This window comes from Olea europaea, unplaced genomic scaffold (genome assembly GCF_002742605.1).
Source record: "Olea europaea var. sylvestris unplaced genomic scaffold, O_europaea_v1 scaffold293, whole genome shotgun sequence".
Lineage (NCBI taxonomy): Eukaryota > Viridiplantae > Streptophyta > Magnoliopsida > Lamiales > Oleaceae > Olea > Olea europaea.
Genome location: NW_019247890.1, coordinates 19,936 through 44,486, shown reverse-complemented (window position 1 = coordinate 44,486; position 24,551 = coordinate 19,936). Strand labels below are relative to the sequence as shown.

Below are 24,551 nucleotides of genomic sequence, written 5' to 3'. Positions count from 1 at the left end.
GTTTGCATATACCGTCTAAGTGACCAATTCAGTTTGTCTCCCTTTTTCGAATTTTTTAAGTTTCTATTCGTCTCTTTTTAAATTTTTTAAATTTAATTTTGAATTATATTGTTTTAATAAAATAATTTTATACGTAACTTTATAATTTTTTTATACTTTTTAATCACAAATACATTTCACATAGTTTATTATGAAAAAATCACTATCAAATAAAAATTCATAATTTTTCTACTTTTTAATCTATATATATATTTAGCTCCCGTTTGTTTCTCATTATTTGTTCATTAAAATGAAAAATATGATCGTTATCTATTACATCAAGTCATCACATTTGAATTTCTATATCTTGTGTGGAGCCTATAATAATTATATATATATATATATATTTTTTTTTACATTAATGTATATCAAACGGAACCTTAAAAAAAAACTTTTTTTTTCACAGAAAAGGAAATATAAAATCACTATCAAACAAGATATCGAAATTCTCTCGTTACCGAGAAACAGTAGACTGACATTTTGTCGTTTTCTTTTCTCTTTACTTTTCACTCAAAATTTAGGAAAGCTCCACACGGCGCGCTCTCTCTCTTTCTCTCTCTCTCTAGGAAGTGTGCTTGAGAAGTTTGCTCACCATTCATACACAGCTCTTTGTGTATGTATATTACACACAACCCTTGATCAAGTTTGATCAGTCACTGTTTGTTTACTGTATTATAAAACAGGAAATCTTGAACAGAACTTGTTTTTAGCCAACGGTGAGTTCTTGATTTCTCAAATATATATTAATGTTTTTTTGGGTTTTAATGTGGCATGCTGTGAAACTTACGTGCTCTTTCTGCGTTTTTAATGTTGGTTCTTATGGCAAATGCGTGTTTAAAAGCAGTGGAGCTGATTCTAGAATGGTAAGATCAAGTGAAATAAACCTCTGATTGATTTCAGCCGTTTAAAAGAGATCTTTCCTCTGAGATAGGAAAAAAGATCATAGTCTTTTCTTCCAAAAAAAAATTTTTTTTTTTTTAAAACAAAAAAAAGTGGGATGTAAGCCTTATGGCCATTTATTGATGATTACTCGCTGGGTACATTTCTTAGAAGATGAGGCTGAAAGTCTGTATAGGTTGGATGCTGCTATTAAAATAGCCCTTCTGCCTATATTTTCGGTTACTACCTTAATCACTTTTGGAATTTCATCCCAAAAGACAAGAACTGATAGAATTGTTGATCATCGCACTGAGAAAGAAGAGTGATAGGGCCTGCTGCTACTACCTCTCTTCTAATGAATGTGATAAACCAGTCATTCTTTTTGATGCACACAATACTCATTTAAGTACCGTATATTAAATGTATTATTCTCTTATCATTTGAGTTGATTTATACTCGTATTTATTGGACTTCTTAATTTTCATTGATTTTCACCGTTAACTTTTTAATCCTAAAGAAAAGGTTCAAAGTTGTGCATACAATTGATATGGCTATCGATGGAGGGAACCAACAGCTTGCCGCTGATTCTGTTCCTTTTGCCAGAAGGTAGATGGTCTCTTTGATTGTGTCTTTAATTATATTTGTTTTAATTTGTCTTTCTTGGATTGGTATCATATGAAAGAGGCGTGGATTGCCTATCCAGTCTATCCAAGCCGAGAAAATTGATTACATATGAATGAGTAGACATAAAAGACAATTTCCCTTGTCCTTTGTTTACGAAAGGAACTGCTTGAAATTCTTTGGGCACGGTTTCGCGAGATTGGATTGTAAGCATTACCCAAAAAGATTTTTGACATCCATACTCCTGCTTGCATCTGTTGCACGTGTGTGTAAACACTTGTGTTTCATCATTCAATAAAGCTATGGTATGCTGTGAATGTTGAAGCGAGTGACAATGCAATATGAGAATTGCGAGAGAATATTAATCCTCTGGTCAGACAGACTGAGACATGAAAAATTTTAGTCGCATCAATGTATTACTATTCCGTTCTCTTAAAATAATCTTATTCCGGTGTCGATGCAGCTATCAGCTGGAAGCATTGGAAAAAGCGCTAAAGGGGAATACCATTGTGTTCTTGGAGACTGGTTCTGGGAAGACCCTGGTTGCAATCATGCTCCTCCGTAGCTACGCCCACCTCCTCAGAAAGCCTTCACCCTTCATTGCTGTTTTTTTGGTCCCTACTGTTGTTTTGGTGACCCAAGTATGTGATTATGTATCTTTACTTTATAGATGTTGTGCATTGGTTTTCTTTTGATTTATTTGATACATTATTACTTGTTGTCCTTTGAGTTTATGCCACATTTATATTTGCATCACTTACCAGGTAGTTGTTTGGTTGATTATTAACCAGTAAATTTAATGAAGATATTATTCTTCTCAGTTAGAGTTTTCTATGTTATCCTTTTCCTTTTCCCAAGTTACAATTTTTATATATTTTTTATTGGTTTCAATTTTTATTTTGTACTTCCGATGGTTATTAGCAAGGTGAAGCTATTGCGATGCACACGGACTTAAAGGTGGGCAAGTATTATGGTGAGTTGGGTGTTGATTACTGGGATGCTGCCACATGGAAGCATGAAATGGATGAGCACGAGGTGTGAATAACATGACTATCTTCTCTTTCTTTACTTCTAATGATATTTAGCGTAACATCATATATTACAAGACCATAAACCTTGAAATAAATTCATAAATCTTTGTTATTGGATGAAGCTGTGGCATTGGGTTATAGGGCTGCCTATTACAATGCTCCTTAAAATTAGTATATAATTCAATCTTAAATAAAAAGGTTCCTTTCAATTTGATGCTCTGTTTATTAGGACAATAAGTTGGTGGAGGCAAGAATTTTAAGGGAGGTAAATGGTATCCATATTATTCATCTAAGTTGCCAACTTATAGATATTCTACAAATATTTGTGAGGAAATTACTTCTGTAAGACGTCTTATTTTTTGTGATGAAAATATGTTACTTGTAAATGGTTTAAACCTTCTTAGAGATATTAATGTTCTAAGAATGGTGAGAGTTGTAGTAAAGAGTAAATGCGTATTTATGATAATCATCATTAAATGCTTCTCATGTTGTAATAATGGGATTTCATGTTCAGGTGCTTGTTATGACTCCAGCAATTTTGCATGCTGCCTTGAGTCATAGATTTTTGAATATTGATTGGATAAAAGTTCTCATATTTGATGAGTGCCATAATGCCCGAGGCAACCACTTTTATGCTCGCATCATGAGGGTATGATTTTGTTCTGTTCTATAATATGATAGTTAAACTTGAAGTTGTTTTTAATATTTTTGTGGTCTCACAAAGAGAATTTGATTATTGATCATGACTCGCTTGTTTGGTTGATATTTCCTTTTTATTTTGGAACCTTCATAGATATCTTAATACCTCTTCATGTGTTTATTTTGACTATCGAAATGTTACTTAGAAATCGGTATATGTTTCTGTGTTTCTAGGTCATATATTTTTAATTTATAGCCTTTATTTGAGCAAAATTATTAGGCTTTGTTTGAGCCCTGCTTTTTTGTGAGAAGATTAGTTTTGTAATAGTGTTTTTTTAGAATGTGTGATTAAAAAATAAGAAAAGTTATTTTATTTACGTGCAAATTGGTTTGTTGAGAGAATGTATAGTTGAAAAGAGCTTGGGAAAAATGAATTTTTAGAGAATAAGGCTTAAAACAAGGGCATAGTAACTTATAAGGAGGAATGTTTGGTAATAAATGGTTAATTATTAATGTGTGGTTGAAATTAATGTTTGACTTTTCTATAAATTATAAGTTACTAGTAATTTTAGCCAAACAAAGGTCTAATTTGATATATAATTTTAACAACTGGCTGCGTCATGAAGGAAACATAATAGAAGTATGATTAAGATTTTGCTTGTTGCACAGTGCAAGAGAGTTCCAAATGAGCATTTGGATTGTATTGTCACTATTTAAGTCCCATTTTTATGCTTGATAGAACTTTTAAGGATATTATATATATATATATATATATATTTCTCGTATCATTCTGACTGATGCATTGCTGTAGACTTTGAGCTACTGCTGAATTTTCACTACGATTTTCTTCGTATCAAATAACTTTTAGTCACAAAGAAGAGCATTGATGTTCTGTGGAAGTATTATGTTCATTGAGTTTATTATTGTCTTATTCGGTTTAACGGTTTAAACCTGAGTATAATGAAAATGTCTTAGCTCTCGATAGAACTATGATGGACTCAATTACATGAACAACAAGTCACATGACATTCTTTGACTTTGTCAATAGTGACTTGGTTTTTGACTTTGTCACTAGTGATTTGGTTTTTGACTTGACAATATTAAAAAACATCTTGCAGGAATTCTATGCTCGCCGACTAAACGAAAATGCTCTGCACCTTCCTAGAATATTTGGGATGACTGCTTCCCCTATAAAGGCTAAAAGTTAGTACTATGTAACTTATAGAAAATATTAATTAATCATACATATTATATTGTTTTAGCTCTATTTTGTTCTCTTCATTACTAATTTTATCTGAGCATTTCATTTTGGTATCTGTTTAGGCTCATGCTCGGCCACTGACTACTGGAAACAGATTAGGCAACTTGAAAATCTAATGAATTCAAAGGTTTCTTGCTAAATTTTGCAAACTTTGCTTTGTAATTGTTGAATTCATAAATTCATGTATTGTTGCGCTGCAAGTTTAATTTATGAATCTAGTATGGTAAAGTAGATTGAAATTGTCGACACAGTTCAGTATTAAATAATTTTCAAGAAATGGAGAATGATTTTAAAATAATATATATTGAAACTACAAGTGATTTTGATGTGGAATCATTAAAGGCATATAAGAGAGGGTAGCCTTGCAAATCTCTACTTAGTAGTGGCTACACATTTTTTTTTTTAAAATTTCATTCTTATGTTAGTAGATTTTCCCATTTGGGTTCATGTAGTGATTTCTAATCTATGCTGTTATTTTGTATGAAGGTCTTCACATGTGAAAGTGAATCTGTTATAGCTCAGTGTATCCCATTTTCGACTCCAAAAGTGAAGATATACAAACATTTGGATGTTCCTTGCGACAGTGTTGAAGGTATTGCAAGTGACCTGAAAAGGCTGATAGAGAAGGTATACACCTCTCTCTTGGTTTTTGTAAATGTTGAAATTTTGGTGTGTGTCATTGCTCCTAGTACAATTTCACTCGATGAAAAGTAGGCTAACCGTCAGATTCAAATTAATGTTACAAGTGTAGCAGGATCAGTATGTCTTATATATAGTATTTAAATGTTTATTCTCCCTCATATCTTGTGTACTTAATGTGCTTCATGAGAAATATCCTAGCATGAGGTTCTGTGAATATTCAGTTTGTTGAAGACAAAATGAAAATAAATAAATGTTCCTGTTGCTTAGGGTTTAGATGAGAAGATGTATCAATACAGGGCAATAGACCTAGTCATGCAGCACCCTTATATGAAATTTTTGCACGTATCAGGTTTTTGATTAAAAAACAAATAATCCTATCTGCACCTGAGGGGTTGGGCTGAACTTCTCTGTCACCATAAGCTTAGGTATTCAATAACGAAGCTTGTCTGATTTTAGTTAAAAGTTACTGGTGCTGCAAGCACAAGGGTGATTTCCATTGAGATAAGAGGAGATTTGAACAAATTATATAATTTTTATCTAAGAGGTGAAACTAAACCCATATGCTTTGATTTTTTCGTGTACGGTTAGCATTCTCATGTTATCTTTTGCTCTTTCCATTTTCAAGGCACTGACTTTATATATACTATTCACCAGCATGAACTTTCTCTGAAAAGAATCTCGAGCTCTGTAGCTAAATCTGCAACGAGAAGATTATCTAAGCTTTGCTCTACCTTCATGTTTTGTTTAACTGAGCTGGGAGTTTGGTTAGCTATACAGGTATATTTTTTATTCTGGTCAATTTCGTATATACAAAGCACAATTTTTTCGCGGTTGTGGCAATTGGCAGTAAGAAGTTCTTTGTTTGAATAGGCAGCAGAGACTTTATCTTGTGAAGTAAACAATGTCTTTCCATGGTTGAAATTGGATGTCAGCGGCGATGAGGTTGTTAGAGATTTCAGTTTGGATGCGCTTAAAGTCTTTTATGCCTTTGTGCCATTGGGTATTTCTCACTCTGTTTATTACATTTGCTGTTCTGTTTTTCTTCAAGATTTGGAAAATTTGTTCTTTTCTATTCGTTCTTGTGATTGTTTCTTTCTGTTCATGAAGGGCCACAAGGGTCTAATCTTTATGATGTAAAAGCAAAACTGAATTCTGGTTATGTTACATCGAAGGTTGTCTGCCTCGTCGACACTCTTCTTGAATACAGGTTTGTTTATATATGCTATATGCATGTTTCTTTACAAAGTAGAAACTATTAGTACTTTTTCAGTTCTGTTGATGAATGTTTTTACATGTTTCGAGATTAAGTGCGTGTTTGGCCCCCTTCTAAATTTTAAATTGTTTGCTACAGTGTCATTTTTCACCACATTCACATAATAAAATATTCAACACAGAAACCTAATTTTTTTTTTTTATTTAAATCACACATTCTTAAAAAAAATACTATTCAAAACTCTTTAATTTTTCAAATAATGGGTGACAAATAGGGGCTAATATGTTTACAAAAACAATTTAAATCTTAGGTAAATTTTCATTATAATTTTTTTGGAAGTCAAGTTATAGTTTCGGGAAAACTGTAATATCCTTTAATTATGTGTTAAACTATAATTATTATAAGTGTATTTTGTAATGTCAAATACACTCAATGATACTCAATAAGACTCAATATCTTTCAATATGAGAGGTTCTTTGTTATATAGAACCAAAATCATAACTAAATATGGTAGCTATCATTTACAATATTTATTATTTTACATTTTACTACATTATTTTTTCTACCATATTCATTTTCAATCACACATTCTTCATTAAAATAATATCAAATGCAAATTAAAAACTTTTCTTTCTTTTTTAATCACACATTCTCTATCAATCTACTACTCCATAATACATTTTTCAAAATTAAAGGGGCTTAAACACATCCTTATATTTGAGATTTCGTTATATCGCTGGTTAAGATGTTGCAGTTGGGAGTAATCCCATAGAATAGCCTACACCAAAAACTCAAATATGATCTTCATCCGTAACTCTAACACATCACTCGAGCAACCAAAATACAATGGTCTGCACTCTCATGTCTCTGTACTCCTTAGCCAAAAATGAAATTCCTTATTTTTTTTTTTGGGTAATCATCTTTGCGAAAATTATGTATAGCAGATTAGAGAACTTTCCACGCAATTTGGTACGAGCAGACATTAGCTCCTTATGTTCCCATGCTTCCATAGCTTATAGCCCAATTATTTAAACTCGATGACCTATTAAGCCCAACAATCTATAATATCTAAACTACAATCAATCACCCAGTAAATTTTAGGGCAACTTATAAAAATACCTTTAAAATTAGAGGTGTTTTGAAAAATCATATGAAATATATTTTGGAAGTAAAAAATACTTCGTAAAATTAAGCATCATTTTTTTATATATAAAAAAGAGAGAGTGAAATTGTGTCACTTTTTAATAAATGATAGGATATCAACTGGAAAAAACAAGTTCAAGTTACTCCCCCAACAGATTTATTCCCCTTCCCCCCTACTTGCACTTGTAACAAATTTCAGTTACTCCCTCTTTTCAGTTGCTTCTCCATTCTTCTTGACTCTTCTAGAATAGATGGGAGGTCTATCAATATACAACTTTTATTAAAAAGTAATATTTGCCACTAAAAAAGTAACATCAATTTCAAGGAAGTAATAGAAAAATTTGACACATTAAAAAAAATGATAAACAATAAAAAACAATGTTTTAAAAATCAACCTGAGCATTGACCCAGAAAAGAAAGAGGGTAGAGGTTTAAAGGGTGGAATCGGGATCGAACCGGATGAAAAATTAAATAAATAAATACTCAAATAATAAAATATCACAACTATATAAATTTAGCCCCTGTTTGGTTCCCATTCTTTCCCCATTAAAATGAAAAATATGACCGTTATTCATCACATCAAGTCACCAAATTTGAATTTCTATCTCTTTTGTGGAGCCCATAATGGTTACATTTTTCATTCTCATTTTTATAAAAATGGAAAACAAACGCCCCCTTAATATATGAATGTTTGTATTGCAATCGTAAATCCCCTTACTATCATTTAATTCAATTCTTAATTCAGAATTTAGTAAATTCATGTATTCAAAAAAATCGATAATCCACGTTTATTCAATGTTCTTTTCCAAAACATATTAAACCTATGTTTAACACGACCCAATTCTATTCCTAGTCCGAATTCAAACGAAAAACATGCATTAATTCGCACATTTATCACACATGATAGCACATGCCATATATATTTTCCTAATACCTATTGTCCACTTGTTGATTTTGTCGTGTTTTAGAATTAATTGCGAGCATTTTTATACTACAACAAACAACTTACTATCTAATTGATTATCAAACAATCAAATAGTTCAATTGGAATGCAAAACCAATCAAGAAAATCAAGAAATACTAAATTATTTGTCTTGAATTAAAATAAACAAATAATAGAGCTCATCATTCATCCAATACGAAGGAAAAACTTAGCCAACCATCCTAATTATTAAATTATACAAGAAATCATGAAAAGACATCATCTGAATCGAAGAAATATGGAAGAAGCTAAAGAAATCCACTTTATTGAATAAAATCTTGATTTTGGATGGATAATCTTCAAGAATCTTGCACAATTTCCTTGATGTTGATGATTTGGCCTAGTTCTTTGCCTCCAAAATATGTTGAATCTAGAGATTTTTAGGTCTGAGGGAGTTTCCATACGTTCAGGACATGTTTAGGTATGTACAGGATGTCAATATATTGTTTCCATATAGAATTTCATCATAATAAGGAAATTGGTCCGAGACGAAAATTTGGCCTGTGCACGCGCATCATATAGTTCATTGCGTGCACATCAGTCAATGATTTTGGTCTCGGTAATTTCATATCAAAGTCTCATGCATGCAAAAAAATGCTTGTGCGCACGCCGTTTTTGCAATGTCGTTCTTTGACAACTTTCGATAATTTAGTTATAACTTTTTCTTCTAAACTCCGATTGAGGTGATTCAATATGCGTTAAAAATTTGACTCAAAGAGTTACAATTCGTTTGGTTTAAAGATTTTCCAAATCGAATATTTGCTATCAAAAACTGGGTCTAAAAGTAAGGTTAAAATTTTAGAGAGTAACTTCTTCGACTGGAGATTGATTTGTGAAAATGTTTCAACTACTTTGGAATTCCTTCGTTTTAGCACGTTTTTTGTTCTTTTCTTCCAAATTCACCAATTTGCACTAATTTCAACCTAACAAATATAATTAACACAAAATTAGGCTATAACTCCTTCAAATTACTAACAAATACTCTAATCTAATTGCCTAGATAAGTATATAAAATAAACTTATCAGGTACGACTAGACATAAAACATACACATAAAGACAATCCCTTGCAAAACTTTGTCATAGCATGTGTGAAGAAGTCCATATGATAAATACGTAACAATATAAAACATAAGAACTCTTTGAAAAAAAAGATAGAACTAGAGGACCCATTCTTTTCCAATTTGAAAAAGCTCAATTTTATTATCATCTAAACAGTTCTTTTCTCGATAGTCACCAAAATTAGAGATTAAACAAATGAAAAGCAAATTGTTGGTTTTAGCATCACATTAAGACTTAAAATCAATATGTAGAGTTATTTGGGTACCCATCTTCAAAGCCTGCTCCAAGATTATCTTGCAACCTCCAACGGAAATCCAGAAATGAGTCAAAGACGTAGGCAAAGAGAAGAAAGGTTAATGGAAAGGAAGAAGAAATCAAGAAGAAAGCATGGGAATTTGGGGAGAAAAAGGAAAGGGAAAAAAAGAAGAAAAGAAAATGAAAATGAAAAGACATGGAAGGAAAATATATTAAAAAAAATAAAGATGGAAAAGGAAAACAAAAAGAAAAATCTGGTAACGTGCGAAAAAAGGAAAAATCCTGCTCACAATCTTGATAACCTTTTACGACGTGCACCTATTATGGCATCCAGTAAGCATGCTATAAAAAAATTGCTAGTCTCATGGAATGGTTCATGATCATATATTTTATAATCATTACATCATCATGAAGACTAGTAATCCATTTGCATTCCTGATATGTGCTCAAATTATTTTCAACATTCTTTACAGCACAAAATGTTCTTCAAAGCAAGATTTAGTGTGTATACAACACGTGGTGTCCAAAAAATATAAGGATACTTCAATTCAATTATTTGCCAGGTTCTTTTGCAATTTGGAGCATTATCGGTTATTACTTGAACGAACTTTTCATGACCAATTTCACTTATAACCTCCTTCATCAAGTTAGCAATAAAATATTTATATTTTGTTTCACCGGAAAAATAAACCGCTTTTAAAGACATTGGTCCACTCTCGGTCGAGGCCGTAAAATTAATTAGTGGACTTCTTTGTGGATCACTCCATCCATCGCTTACAATGGTAATTCATTTTTCCGCCCATGTGCCCTTGATCGGATTTAATAACCTTTCCACATTTTTTTCTCTCTTTTTAGGAAGAATAGTTCTCAACTTGTTATAACTGGGAGGCAAATACCCTAAAATTCGACTATTGGAAGCAAGAGTATGAGAACTAATGTAATAAGGAATCTTGCAAGAGTAAAAGACAAACCACCTGAATATAGCATTCTAGCGATTTCGAAATCCAATTGGTCACGTGTTGTCACATTAAAAGTATTTTCTATTGCACTATTCTTTCTTTTCTTTTCCTCCAAAACATAGCAATCCTTAGAACCCATATTATCCAACGGAAATGGCACTCTTTTCCTTGCCTTAGTTTGCATTCTCAACTTGGCTTCATCTTCCAAATTTTTCATTTCACATATATTTTTCATAGTTACTTTTCCATAAGCCCCAATTCCATAGCCTTGTAATTTTAACAAATGTGCCCTCACTTTTGTGTATGAACTTGTGTTAATTGCATTACAAAAATTGCATGGCCAAAGAATGTTACCACCATTTTCATTAAATTAATCAAGTTTTGTAACATATTTCCAAAGAGGTTTAGAAAAATCATCATCCACAGCATTACCATCCATAACTTCAAAAGAAAAATAATGTCAAATACTTAAATAAGATAGGAGTGATATCACCCGAAACTTGAAAAAATATCTTCTTCTTGATCTTGTAAATGATTTTTCAAATGTGGATTGATGAAATTGTAAAAAAAAGATGAAAGTTTTTTTGAACTTTTCTTGCAATTTTCGTAAGCAGCAGTGACTAGTGAGGAAGAAAATGTGTTTTGAGTTCTTATATAAGTATGAATTTTGTTACAATTTCATTCATATAAAATATTATATATTATTGTATCAAAAATTACAGCTGTTGAATGATACAAAACGTAAAAGATTTTTACAAGTGGGGGGTCCTAAAATTTAAAATATTCATTGATAAATGGAAACTTTTCATTACAAGTAGTCACTTCCTCTTCCTTTTCCGTTTTCTTTCCGTCTCCTAGACAAGTCAATTCACCGGTTGCATTTTCAGGCCAGTAGTCTCTTCCACTCTTTTTTCTTCCTTTCCCAGACCGTCAGACTTCCTCTGATTGCATTTCTTCTTCCCATTTATTTTTCTTTGTTGCTTCCCTTCAACTCAGCTACTCACCAATGCCTCTGACACGCGCCGACGCGTGTCGGACACCGATAAGCTATCGCGGGAACGTGTCAGTGCTGCAGAGTTTTTAATGGAAAAAATAGCAATCAAACATTCAAAGTAGGAATTTGAATGAAAAACTGATATTTTTCATGGAAGATAAATGTAATCAAATACACCCTTACTTATGATCCTGTTCAAGAGGTGGCTTTTTGATAGCAATGGCGAGCAATGAATGAAGGTATGGATGGAATACAGACCCAATTAAAAAAGAATTTAGTTAGAGGAGGATATCTAATTAAAATAAGAAAATTTGACCACACTCAATAATGATACTTAATAAGACTCGTTACTTCTTATTGTGAGAGGTAGGGGCGGAAGTAGTGGGGGCCAGCCCAACCCTAGCCTATATGGAAAATTAAGAATAATTTGTTCAATTTTGGCCCAGATATTTGTGTTAGCCTCGCTTTAGTTTGAATTCTAACCCAAGCTCAATTAATCGAATCTTGTTGAAGAGGCTACAATTATTAAATATTATTTTCATGATATTTGTGAAACGTAAATATCTTATTTTTCAATTAGGCATTTTATTTAATGCATGTTTGACTAAATTTACTTATGGTAATTAAGTTAATTTTATAATAGAAAATTTGTATTGATCGGATTCAAAAATTACTTATTTCAATAGTTAGAGACATCATATGCTAGATGTTTTGCTAAGCTTAGAAGTAATATATATATATTTTTAATGTATTACCTATTCATACTTATAAGAACAAATTAATTATTTTGACCATGAACTAGATGCTATGATCAATATAAATAATTTGCTCTAGATTTTGATCTCGTTAATAAAAAGAATATTTGTTAAAATTTATTTATTTATAAATTAATCTACATATAAGTATATTACTAAAGTTGAGCAAAATATGTACATGAATCAAATTTAATTTCTTTGAACTCTCATAATTTTCAGTTGATTTTTCTTTTTTTATATGATTCTTCACTCACTACAAAATGAAGTGATATATAGGATTGTTGTCCATACCAAATAATATTTTAAGACAATAACATATAGTGATTATTATTGATTGTGTATTTTGACCAAAGCTTTCAATTGTTTGAAAATATTGATCGGTAAATGTATTTGGTATTCCCTTGTTTGAGCTCCATTTTTCATCAAAATACATTCTTCAACAAAGATTTGACTCCACTACAACTACACATTTTTCAATAAAATAATATTATATGCAAATTCATAACTTTCTTTATTTTTCAACCACACATTTCTCATCAATACACTATTCGAAAATGCATTTTTTTGACAAAAATGGGAAACAAACAATGGTTAAATAATTTATTAGAGTCCGTTTGGTAGTCATTTTCTTCAAAATGTATTTTTATCTCTCTTCTTTTCAACCACACATTCTTTATTAAAATAATATTACATGTAAATAAATTTTTTTCCTTATTTTTCAACCATACATTTCACGTCAATTTATTATTCAAAAATACATTTTTACATAAGAATGCCTATCAAACACCTCCGTAGTTCTACATTGATGGATGTATATCGTTTGCTTATTCCGATCATGATTCAGTTAGTTTATATTTTTTAATGCAAGCGTCGATTTTTTATTTGGTAAGAAAATATAAAAAGTTCTAATGGGACATTTAAGAGCTAAACATCTAAAGTTCTTCTAATTCATTGAGTTGCACACTCTTGTCATTAATGTCATATGAGTTTAGTCTCTTGTGACGTAAATTCATTAGAAGTTTTTTAAATTTCAGCTCATCCTAATATCATTTTCTGGCTCCACCCATGTGAGAGGTTCTCTATTATATAGAACCAAAATTACAACTGAATATGATAGCTATTAACTACAACACTCATTAATGGTAACCAATTAAATATGGTAGCTTTCCTTGTATTTGAGCTTTCATTGTATTCCACTGACATGTAATAGAAAGTCACACACCATGGATATAATGATTAGGCAAACGTGCTTGGGGAAGTATCTTTGGCATGTTTGATGGTGTGAATTGTACAACACAAGATAGAAAATCTGAAAGTTAAATATGACATGCAGTTACCACCACCACCAATTTTATAGACTTCAAAAATTTTTCAATATCCAATTGCGTATGCATTACACCACACTTGGTGGGGGATCTTGACTTGAATATATGCATTTTTGTCTGGGTAAGTCTTAACTTACTTTACACAGTACTGTAGTCAACACCAATGTTCATCAACTTCAGAAGTGTTAAATTTCTGTCCATATAGATGTCCCACCACAAGTGGTAGGTCTTGCAAAGCTTCTCAGACTAGCAGTGTCATCAACCATCCTACTGTTCTTGTTCACACTTCAGCTGCATTTATGTTACAGATGATGCATGGACTAGGGTAGATTGAAGCACAAAGACCCAGGTGTATCAATGTATCATTGTAGTTTTTTTTTGTTCACTTGAAGCAGATACAATATATGATATTTACACTAATATTCTAACTATGCTCACATGTTTAATAAGATATTTCTATATTTACTATAAAACTCAATTTTAATCAAATTTGGATGGGAAAACGAGCATTTGTTCGGTTCCTTGTTTAAATTGTTTAGTAGAATAATTATTTTACATCATATGTGAATATTTTGTATTTGGTTGAGAGCCTATCATTGGTACTCTCACTCTTACATGATATGTGCACAGGGAAATTAAGGATTTGAGATGTATAGTCTTTGTTGAAAGGATTATCACGGCTATTGTTATTCGGAATTTGTTGAATGAGTTACTTCCAGATGTCAGTGGGTGGAGAACGGAATACACAGCAGGGAACACTTCTAAGCTGCAATCGCAGAGTAGGAAAGAACAAAACAAAATTGTTGATGAATTCCGCAAGGGCACTGTGGGTCTCAGAGTTGTGCATTTTTCCCCCAAGATTTGCTAATTTTTTAGAATTTATTTATTTTTGTTCTTGCGCATATTGTTTTACAGGTTAACATTATCATTGCAACCTCAATGCTTGAAGAGGGATTAGACGTGCAAAGGTGCAACCTTGTGATTAGATTTGACCCCTCTGCCACAGTCTGTAGCTTTATTCAGTCACGTGGACGTGCTCGTATGCAAGACTCAGACTTCGTATTAATGGTAAAAAGGTGAGCTCCATCACTTTTAAAATATAAAATGAAAAGAAATAATTTTTTTCACTGTTTTCTTTTTTGGGGAAGAATTTATAGTAATGGTTCATTTGATTTGAGCTGTCATCACTATAAAAATAGTAAAATTGAAGGTGAAAATCTCCACAACTGTTTTCTTGTTGGGAGCAATTTAGCAATTTGTTTTTTTACTGCAGTGCATCTTTGATGGTTGCTTAAAAGTCTTCGGACTTGTATAATAGAATAATATTTTTTATATTAATCGATCTTCTTTTCCTTTTTGGTTGATAGCTGGTTACAATACAAATAGAATCTGAGCAATTCGAATGTCAAGATGATGCTGATTATTTCTTTGTTCATTGTTTTATTGGTTGATTGTAGTGGGGATACTGCCACCCTCAATCGTGTGGAGAACTATTTGGCTAGTGGAGATATAATGCGGAAGGAATGCTTGAGCCATGCTAGCCTTCCTTGTGAACCTCTTGATAGTAAATTAAACAGTGAAGAATACTATGAAGTTGAAAGCACTGGAGCAATTGTGACTTTGAGTTCTAGTGTATCTTTGCTCCACTTCTATTGCTCACGGCTACCTTCCGACTGGTTTGTTCTTTATATCATTCAGCTTTGTCAACTATACGAGACTCTTAGTTTTCAGGTTGTCAAATTATTATAAGAACCTACAAGATTTCTGTGTGATTAGTTTAACCGGTTAATTTCTCAGAACTGTGAAAAAAAAAAAAGGAAACTTAATTTTTTTTCTTTTTGGCCTTTTGATTTATAGTTACTACAAACCTTACCCTCGTTGTGTGGTTGACAAAGAATTGAAAATTTGCACACTTCACCTTCCGAGAAGCTGCCCAATCCAAACTATTACTGTTCATGGCAACACTAAAATACTGAAGCAACTTGCATGCCTAGAAGCTTGCAGAAAACTTCATCAGGTCAGTGCCCTGACAGATAATCTTGTGCCTGATATTGTCAGGGAAGCTGCTGATGCTGAAGAATTTGGTAATTAGTGTTTATGCTTAAGTTGATTCTGATTCTCCTACATACTTCTCTTATAAGGTAAAGACGACTAGTTGTAATATTTTTTCGAATCTGAATGTACAGGATATAAACCTCCTTATATGGAGGAACAAGTACAGTACAGCCCACCCGAATTGGTTGGTTATCATGGCAATGAGTCCGAAAGGCTGTACTATTGCTATTTACTTGAGTTGCAGCAGGAGTTCAATTATACTGTCCAGCCACAAGACATTGTGCTTGCCGTCAGGATGAGACTAGAATCTGACGTTGAGACGTTAAATTTTGATTTAGATGTTGACAGGGGAAAACTAATTGTGCATGTAAAATATATTGGAAGCATTACACTGACTACTGAGCTGGTAAAATGCTAAAATCAGTTGTTTATAATTTTTTTGTTGAGATGAGAATTTTGATTTTCTGAAATTAAATCAATTTTTGATATTTTATTGCAGGTATTTCTGTGTCAAATGTTTCAGACCACCGTTTTTAAGCATCTCTTCCATAATAATATTAATGAACTTCATGAAGATCATGGCAAATCTTACGCGTGGAGTGATTGTGTACCCTTTGATTATCTTCTTCTTCCGACTCAAGGCTCACGCCAGCATTTACTAATTGATTGGAACTGCATTAATTCTTTTCTATTTCAAAAGAACAGTCTGTGCGATATGCACGAATGTTGTTCTTCACCCAAAGGTCATGGTCATCTTGTGCACACAAAAAATGGTTTGTTGTGTACGTGCTTGCTAGAGAATTCCTTGGTTAATACGCCTCACAATGGTTCCATGTATTGCATCACGGGAACTCTGGGTGGTTTGTATGGAAATTCATTTCTTCGTTTAAAAGATGGAGAATCTGTTACTTACAAAGAGTACTATGAAAAGAGGTCTCTCATATTCCTTTCGGTCAAGTACTGATGTATTTACTGTGAGTGATCCAGCTCAACCTTAGTAACCAGGTTTTGTTCCTTGCAGACATGGAATCAAATTGCATTTTGAAAATGAAACACTTCTTAACGGGAGACGCATCTTTACTGTGCAAAATTTCCTTCAGAGATGTAGAAATGAGAAGGCAAAAGGTTGGTTTACCATTAAAATGTATTATAAACAATTCATTTTACCTATTCATTTTCTAAACAATATTGAAAGACACAAAGTAGGTTTTGTAAGAAATTTTATGTCTTATTTAAATTTTTTCATAAGCTAATTCGGTAATATGTTTATAGTTCTTCAATTTTCCCTGCGTTCATCTGTTTGTTGTTTCTCCGCATATCAAATCAAACTCTGAATCATGTATTTATGAAACTAGCCTAAATAATGCAAGGATTGGAGTACTGAAGTAGAAAATTGACATGGACCAAATTACTTTTCAGTGGAGGTTCTTGTTTGTGTGGTGGTGGGTGCGTGGTTTTTTTACGAATTGAATACGGTGAATGGCTCTTGTCTACTGCATATGTTTTGTTAAAAGCACTGCTAAGAGCCTCATTGTTAATCTTGACCAATCCTTTCTTACTAAGATACAAAATAAGGCAGCGAGCCTTGCTCTACGGTTAACTAAGATAATTGTGTACTATATAATTGGATATATCACATTTTGGCTTATGGCTAACTGGTATTTTCCTCTTCCCATGCAGAACCAAGTAATGCATCATGCGAACTGCCACCTGAACTTTGTACAATAATCATGTCGCCTATATCTATTTCTACATTTTACTCTTTTTCCTTTCTTCCATCTGTCATGCATCGGATTGAGTCTTTGCTCTTGGCTTCAAACTTGAAAAGAATGCACATGGATCTCTGCACAATAAATGTTGATATTCCAACCATCAGAGTATGTATTTTTACTATTTATGGTTCTCTATATAGTATATACTAAATTTAATGTTATAGCTGGACTTGCAAGATTATTTAAGGGAGTTGAGAACACTGTATTTTGCATACCATTGGTGAGCCGTGTAAGAATATTACAAGATTGGAGGGTTAATTTATCTAGTGTAGTTGGGGATTTGGTATGTATGAGTAATGCATATTTCTGGCAGTTGGAAATTTTATTGGATTTTTCCATAATGGATATGAAGAAATTAATCAGGAATGAAGGTAGTATCTATCTAGAGAGTAAAGGAACTACTTTTTCCCCTCCATCATCTATATATTTTCTTGTTTATTATTGCCTTGACATTTAAGTGAGTGAAATAAATTATATATTTTTTTAAAGAAGTTTGCCTTTTCATATCATTGAAGCTGTCAACTCAACCATAATCTTGGTCTCATGTCAATTTTGTTTGTCGCTGTTAGGTTTTGGAAGCAATCACTACAAAGAAATGCCAAGAAAAACTTCATCTTGAATCATTAGAGACCCTTGGGGACTCTTTTCTGAAATACACTGCAGGTCAACATGTTTTCAAAATGTATCAAAAAGAGCACGAGGGGCTTCTTTTTCTGAAATACACTGCAGGTCAACATGTTTTCAAAATGTATCAAAAAGAGCACGAGGGGCTTCTTAGTATTAGAAAAGAAAAAATAATTGCCAATGCTACATTGTGCAAGCTGGGATGTGACCGCAAAATTCCGGTAATCTTACTGAATCGTAATCATATTTTGCTTTATCCTGTTAAGCCTATGTTTGGCCCCCATTTTTTCAAAAATTCATTTTTTCATAACTCATTTACTTGAAGGTGGATGGTCAACAGAGTACATCCATATGATTTTCAGATATGAATTTTGTTCTTAGGTAGGTTATGTTGAGGTCTTAAAATTAAATTCAGATGAGACTCCCAAAGAGACCAAAATTCTATCTCTTTAAGTTTCTCTTTAACTTAACACTATGAATAGAGATTTTGTTGTGCAAGAAATCCAATATTAATTTCCCAATCCTTTCCTGCGTCCCCTTGAATAATAAAATATTTTCGTTTAAATGATGTCCTATGATCCTACAAACATTATGCTAGTTGCTACACCTCGTGCTTGGTGATTTTTTTGTTTTCCTTGATATCTTCTGTTCTATCTTCTTGTTTCTTTTAATTAATGCCTTAAAGGGGAAAAAAAAATCTATCGGGGAATATTAAAAATTGCTTTATTCATTTGGTCACTTGTAAATTTTAGGGTTTCATCCGCAATGAACCATTCGATCCCAAAACATGGATAATTCCTGGGGATAATTCTGCCAACCATGGTTTAGAAGAGGAGTTGCTTTCATCTAGAAAAGTCTATGTTAAAGGGAGCAGGAAGCTAAAAAGTAAGGTTATTGCAGATGTTGTTGAAGCGTTAATTGGGGCATTCCTTAGTGCAGGTGGTGAATCAGCGGCCTTATCCTTTATGGCATGGCTGGGCATAAATGTTGATTTTGTTAGTGTGCCCTATACAAGGCCCTTCCCTGTTAATCCTGAGGCACATGTCAATGTTAGATATGTAGAGTCTCTGCTGAACTATCGGTTTCGTGATGCTTCTTATTTAGTTGAAGCACTAACTCATGGTTCTTACATGCTACCTGAAATTCCAAGATGTTATCAGGTATGTGCTGTAGAAATTACGTATCGAAGATTCCTACACTTCGTTAATTTTTCTTGCTATGATTTCTTAATTTGATTGCTCCCTACTTTTCTGGCCATGAATTGTGCTCTTGTTGTATGTTTGGTATGCAATTTTTTCCTCTTCTTTACTACTTTTTGTGTACTGTTTGGTCCACCTTACTAAACATGTCATTTAATAAGTATTTTGCAATCAAAAGTTATTTAACAATCTAAGAACTTGCGTTCCTAGAGTCAAGTGATAATTGATGAAAAGATGTGATAGTGTGTGAACAAATATTATGATCTGAACATTACTCGGTATGCTTTTACTTTCTAAAACTCCACGGGCAGATTCATTTCTTGCACATGATACATTATTCAATTGTTGTTTCTAAAACTCCATGGGCATTTGATTTGTTTTTCATTATTCATCTCTTTTCTTAAAAATTTATATTGTTCTGCAGCGTCTAGAATTTCTTGGAGACTCGGTACTAGATTATGTGATAACGGTGCACCTGTATGACAAATATCCTGGCCTGTCTCCTGGTCTTCTAACTGATCTTAGGTCAGCATCTGTGAACAATGATTGCTATGCTCAATCTGCAGTTAAAGCAGGACTGCACAAACATATTCTTCATGCTTCACAAGAACTTCACCGGCATATAATCGAGACAGTTCACGATACCGAGGAAACACCCTTGGTCTCAACTTTTGGTTGGGAATCTGAGATAACTTTCCCAAAGGTTGTAACTTTCACAAAGTAACGTTTTTTGTTGGTATCTGTGAGTTGACTACAATATTTTGATAAAATGAAATAACCTAGGAAGATGAAAATTTTGAAGGGCTGAAAAGTTACTTGGTATGTCTATTGTCGAAATATCAAAATGTGGAATTTGTAAAATGTGCGAGTGTTTTGAGATTTAAGTAATAACTTGGAAGTTCCTTTTTTTTTTTTTTTTTTTTTTTTGTTTTTTGAAATTATGCAAATTACCCTGAAAGTATGGTAACCAGCTTACAAATTGTCAGATCAAGGCGTGTGCTTGGTTGCATAAACTGTATCTACTTTTCTTGTGGCACTAATTGTTAGTGTGTGTTATTACATGATGCAGGTGCTTGGGGATGTTATAGAATCTCTTGCTGGGGCTGTCTTTGTTGATTCTGGGTATAACAAAGAGATTGTTTTTCGAAGTATAAGTCCTCTTCTCGAGCCCATGATCACACCCGAGACACTGAGGCTTCATCCTGTGAGAGAATTAACAGAATTATGTCAGAAAAAACATTTCACTTTCAAGAATCCCATTTTCATTCGTGAAAACGGGGTGTCATTTGTTGAAGTGGAGGTCGAAGCCAATGGCATTGTACACAAAGAGTCACGTTCAGCTTCCGATAAAAGTACTGCCAAGAGACTGGCTTGCAAAGCTGTATTGAAGTCACTTAAAAATAGAATTGCCATGGTCTGAGCTCAAAACCAGATGCTTGTCCTCTTGGAGTCGGCATTTCCATGGAGTTGTGTTGAATTGACATTGATGATTAGCATCTGTTATGATTATCTGTTATGAAGGTTTTGTTGACGTTTCTCATAATTTTTGGGATCATGAAAGTTATGATCCTTTTAAATATTAAGTTGAAGCTCTGAATCTATTATTATATTTTCAAAGGCTTAATAAAATATGGATTAGTTTTCCCTTTGATCATATAAATATATATACTATTTAAGTTGTGGATTAGTTTCCCCTTTGATCAAATATGTGATTATTGCAAGTAGTTTAGAACTATATTTTGTAAATGTAATGTTTGTATAGCAAAGAAGTATTCATGGGATATATTGGTTTTATATGAATAATTTCCAGATACTGTAGATTTTCTCCCCCTTAAAATTATTGGGTACTTTTAGTCGTTTCTAGGAGAATGATCGTTGATTCTTCCTCGAGGCCTATGGGAGAAAGGGGTAATTATATAGTTAACAGGCTCCGATCATTTAACCTCATTGTAATCTCTCTCTTGCTTCTCCTCGTCCGCCATATCTGTCTTAGCATATGCTTGAAAAGTGTTTATAAATGGTAAAAAATGGTCAAATTAATATTATTTACATAGTTCGTGGGATTCACGGACTAATTTATTCATCACACATTTTGTTTATTTATAAACAAAATCGTTTATGAACATTTTCTTGAGACTCTGTCGATCATCTTCTTCTTCATCTTATCCTTGAATAGGGTTTCAAAATCCTGGACCAATCTTTAGGAGTTTCCTCAGCCATGCACTTCCCAGTCCTACATAGAACAGGCAAATACTTAGCCCTTGTTTGGACTTCATTTTTTTTCATCAAAGTACATTCTTCAATAGTGATTTGGCCTTATTTTAATCACACAATAAAATAATATTACACGTAAATTCAAAATTTTTCCTTAATTTTTAACCACACACTCTATCGTAACAATATTTCAAAAAGAAAGAAAGAAAAGAAAAGGGGCTCAAACAATATATTAGCAAATGGCTCACTTAAAAGTTCTTATTGTTAGGTTTTAATTGTATTAACTATTCTTTAGACAAAAAGATTATTATTAAGAGTTGTAAGAGTTGGGAGTTTGTTGGGAGGCTTACAGATGAGTTAGGAGTTGTTGGGGTCGTTTATGGAACAAAGGAAAAAGTTCTCAGAATTATGCTTGCCTACCGCTAAGTTATTGCTCAAGTGTTCAAAACAGTGACATTGTCGCTAGCCTGCTACTTGCCTATCGCTTGAGCGGAGCATACATCGATCACATGTCGTTGGGCTCTCGTTCGAACAATAGTATTTTCTGAGAGACCTTAATTTGCGTTTTTCAAGAGTTTTATCTGGCTCATACTACTCAAAATCTCTCTACTATATGCCCATGCCCCACTTCGTTAAAAGGGTGATTGATCATTATATTCTACATTAATAACATTTCCTGGAGAGAACAATAATTTTACATCTTGAGATCAATTAGCCACAAGTTGGAAAAAATTTCAAAATCACATAATTCAAAACATTCATTTTCTAAACATAATCAGGAAGTATTTTCTCAATAGCTTTCAAAGGTTGTTGAATATTGAGGGAGGTTGGACCAAAAGCACAGGAAAAATACAAGGATAAGGTGTTCTAGATGATCTACATAAGATAGACAATTCTAGAAGATCAGAAGTATGTGTGAGTAAAGCACATTCTAGCAGGTCTTGGAGATTGCAGGAGTTAGATCAGTGAGTCTAGTGGGCTGGATCATACTTTAAGTTCTTATTGTCTATATTGCAATGATTTAGATACGGTTAAAATTGAAGAACTTGTTGGATTTCTCCAAACTTATGAACTCACCGTATCTCAACCTAAGAAGAACAAGTCTATAGCTTTGAACACCGTTAGGAAAGAAGAGTATGACTCTTCTGATACAGAGAATACTAATGATGATGCAATAGCTTATTTTGCTAAGAAATTTTGCAAAATGTTTAGAAATAAGAAGAAGCCTTAAGAGATCTATAGATTTGTTCTTCTTAGGTTGAGATACGGTGAGTTCATAAGTTTGGAGAAATCCAACAAGTTCTTCAATTTTAACTGTATCTAAATGTTTGCTCTCCTTGATAGTCGTAATTTTAGGCCTAAATCTCTTAGGTAAAAATCTAAGGATTTCTTGACAATTTTGGACTTAGTAATTCTCTCACCTAAGTTGAAACTAGAGTTAACTACATCATTCAAGATCGCATAAAAAGTCATTGAAGGTCTCATCATCCTTCATCATAATCTCTTAAAAATTTAGTGGTCAACATCTGTAATTTAAAGTTCTTAACAATCTTAGTTCCCTCATGTGTGGTCTATAAGATATCTCAAACTTCTTTAGCAACTCACACATAATTATTTTGGGCTCTTATATATTGTTGTCGACCTATGATAATTGCATTTGATATAGTGCCCTTCGTCATTTGTGACAAAAGTGGGAGAGATGTTGGAATATTTGGAATTTTCTTTACATGACAATTTTGCAATGTTTTGAAAACCAAATCGGACTGGACTGATAAGTTCAATTGGGAAAATTGAGAACTGGTCTCGAATCCGGTCTGATCCTAATATATTAACCGAAAATGAAAAAATTGGTAAATAACCCATTGAACCGACCATTTTAATCGAAAACTGGAAAATCAGCCATAGTTTTTATCGGTTAACAAGGTTTATTTTTTTCAAAAAAATAAAAATAAAAATAAAAATACTTTGATAAATGGGCTCAAGAATTGGCAATCCTAATTTTACCTTCCTTCCAATCCAAATGTTATTTTTAAAAGAGAAGAGTTATATAATATAATTATTCTGGCAGCGGGACATGCTATTTATAAGCTTGTTCGTGGCTATTCGAACACCTCTAGAACAGTCGTCGTCGTTCAGACAGCCTCCAAAACACGAACAGACAACTTAGTTCAATACTGCACTTGTTAAGTTAATTAACGATCGATTTTTTAGTCGGTTAACAGTCAATTATTTGGTCGATTAATGGATGACTGTTTAGTCGGTTAATAGACCATATAGACCAAAAAATTACCCCGAAAAAAAGTCAATGAAATTAAATTTCATTAAGTACCTAAGAATTTGATTATTTATAATTTTGCCCAAAAATTAAATAAAAATTGTCCAAAAAATTATTATAGTACAAAGACCCACCCGAACACAAACCTTGACTCGAACACGGCCACGTACTCATGCCGTGCAGAGCTGAGCCAGCCGGCCGGATAACGACGACGACGCTTGCATGTGGGCTTATAACCGAACTTGATAGAATATAGGTCTCCCCTTTCTAAAGACTATTGATATCCATTGGTGCCCAAACCCAATTCCCAAACTTCCACTATATAAATCACACCAAAGTTTCCTAACTTTTCTCCGTGGGACTAGTGTTTGACAAGTCAAATTCATCACTAATTCATAGTTTCAAGTGTATTATTTTGACTTCAAATATTTCATTCAATTCTTAAAGGTTTTTGATAAATAAATATATCACGCTAATCACCTTGCGGAGTAGAACATGAATATGCTAGGTCCCTTTAAAATTAAGGTATGAAACCTACTGAAATTTGGGCTCAAAGTTGACACATTTCACTATTAATAACCATTTTCCAACAATCCCCCACATGACAACAACAA

The 24,551-nt window shown here is 32.9% G+C and overlaps 1 protein-coding gene across 7 annotated transcripts; it reads left to right on the top strand.

Moving 5' to 3' along the window:
- Nucleotides 1-556: 556 nt before the first annotated feature.
- LOC111384491 (endoribonuclease Dicer homolog 2) lies at nt 557-21,096 on the top strand. Of its 7 annotated transcripts, none has more exons than XM_023008767.1 (25): nt 559-755; nt 884-902; nt 1,436-1,524; nt 2,003-2,180; nt 2,461-2,574; nt 3,085-3,219; nt 4,328-4,412; nt 4,533-4,597; nt 4,957-5,097; nt 5,767-5,889; nt 5,983-6,112; nt 6,220-6,319; nt 14,429-14,624; nt 14,714-14,874; nt 15,256-15,474; nt 15,656-15,882; nt 15,985-16,259; nt 16,353-16,786; nt 16,875-16,978; nt 17,534-17,730; nt 18,195-18,288; nt 18,355-18,470; nt 19,002-19,409; nt 19,873-20,151; nt 20,518-21,096. In XM_023008767.1, the coding sequence occupies exons 2-25, from the start codon at nt 900-902 to the stop codon at nt 20,866-20,868; spliced, it is 4,224 nt and encodes a 1,407-aa protein (XP_022864535.1). In that variant the 5' UTR covers nt 559-755; nt 884-899; the 3' UTR covers nt 20,869-21,096. The 7 variants fall into 7 exon arrangements, with proteins under 7 accessions (XP_022864540.1, XP_022864535.1, XP_022864539.1 ...); XM_023008771.1 differs by having other exon boundaries at nt 881-902; nt 6,253-6,319; XM_023008768.1 differs by having other exon boundaries at nt 881-902; nt 18,195-18,277; nt 18,344-18,470.
- The last annotated feature ends 3,455 nt before the right edge of the window (nt 21,097-24,551 follow it).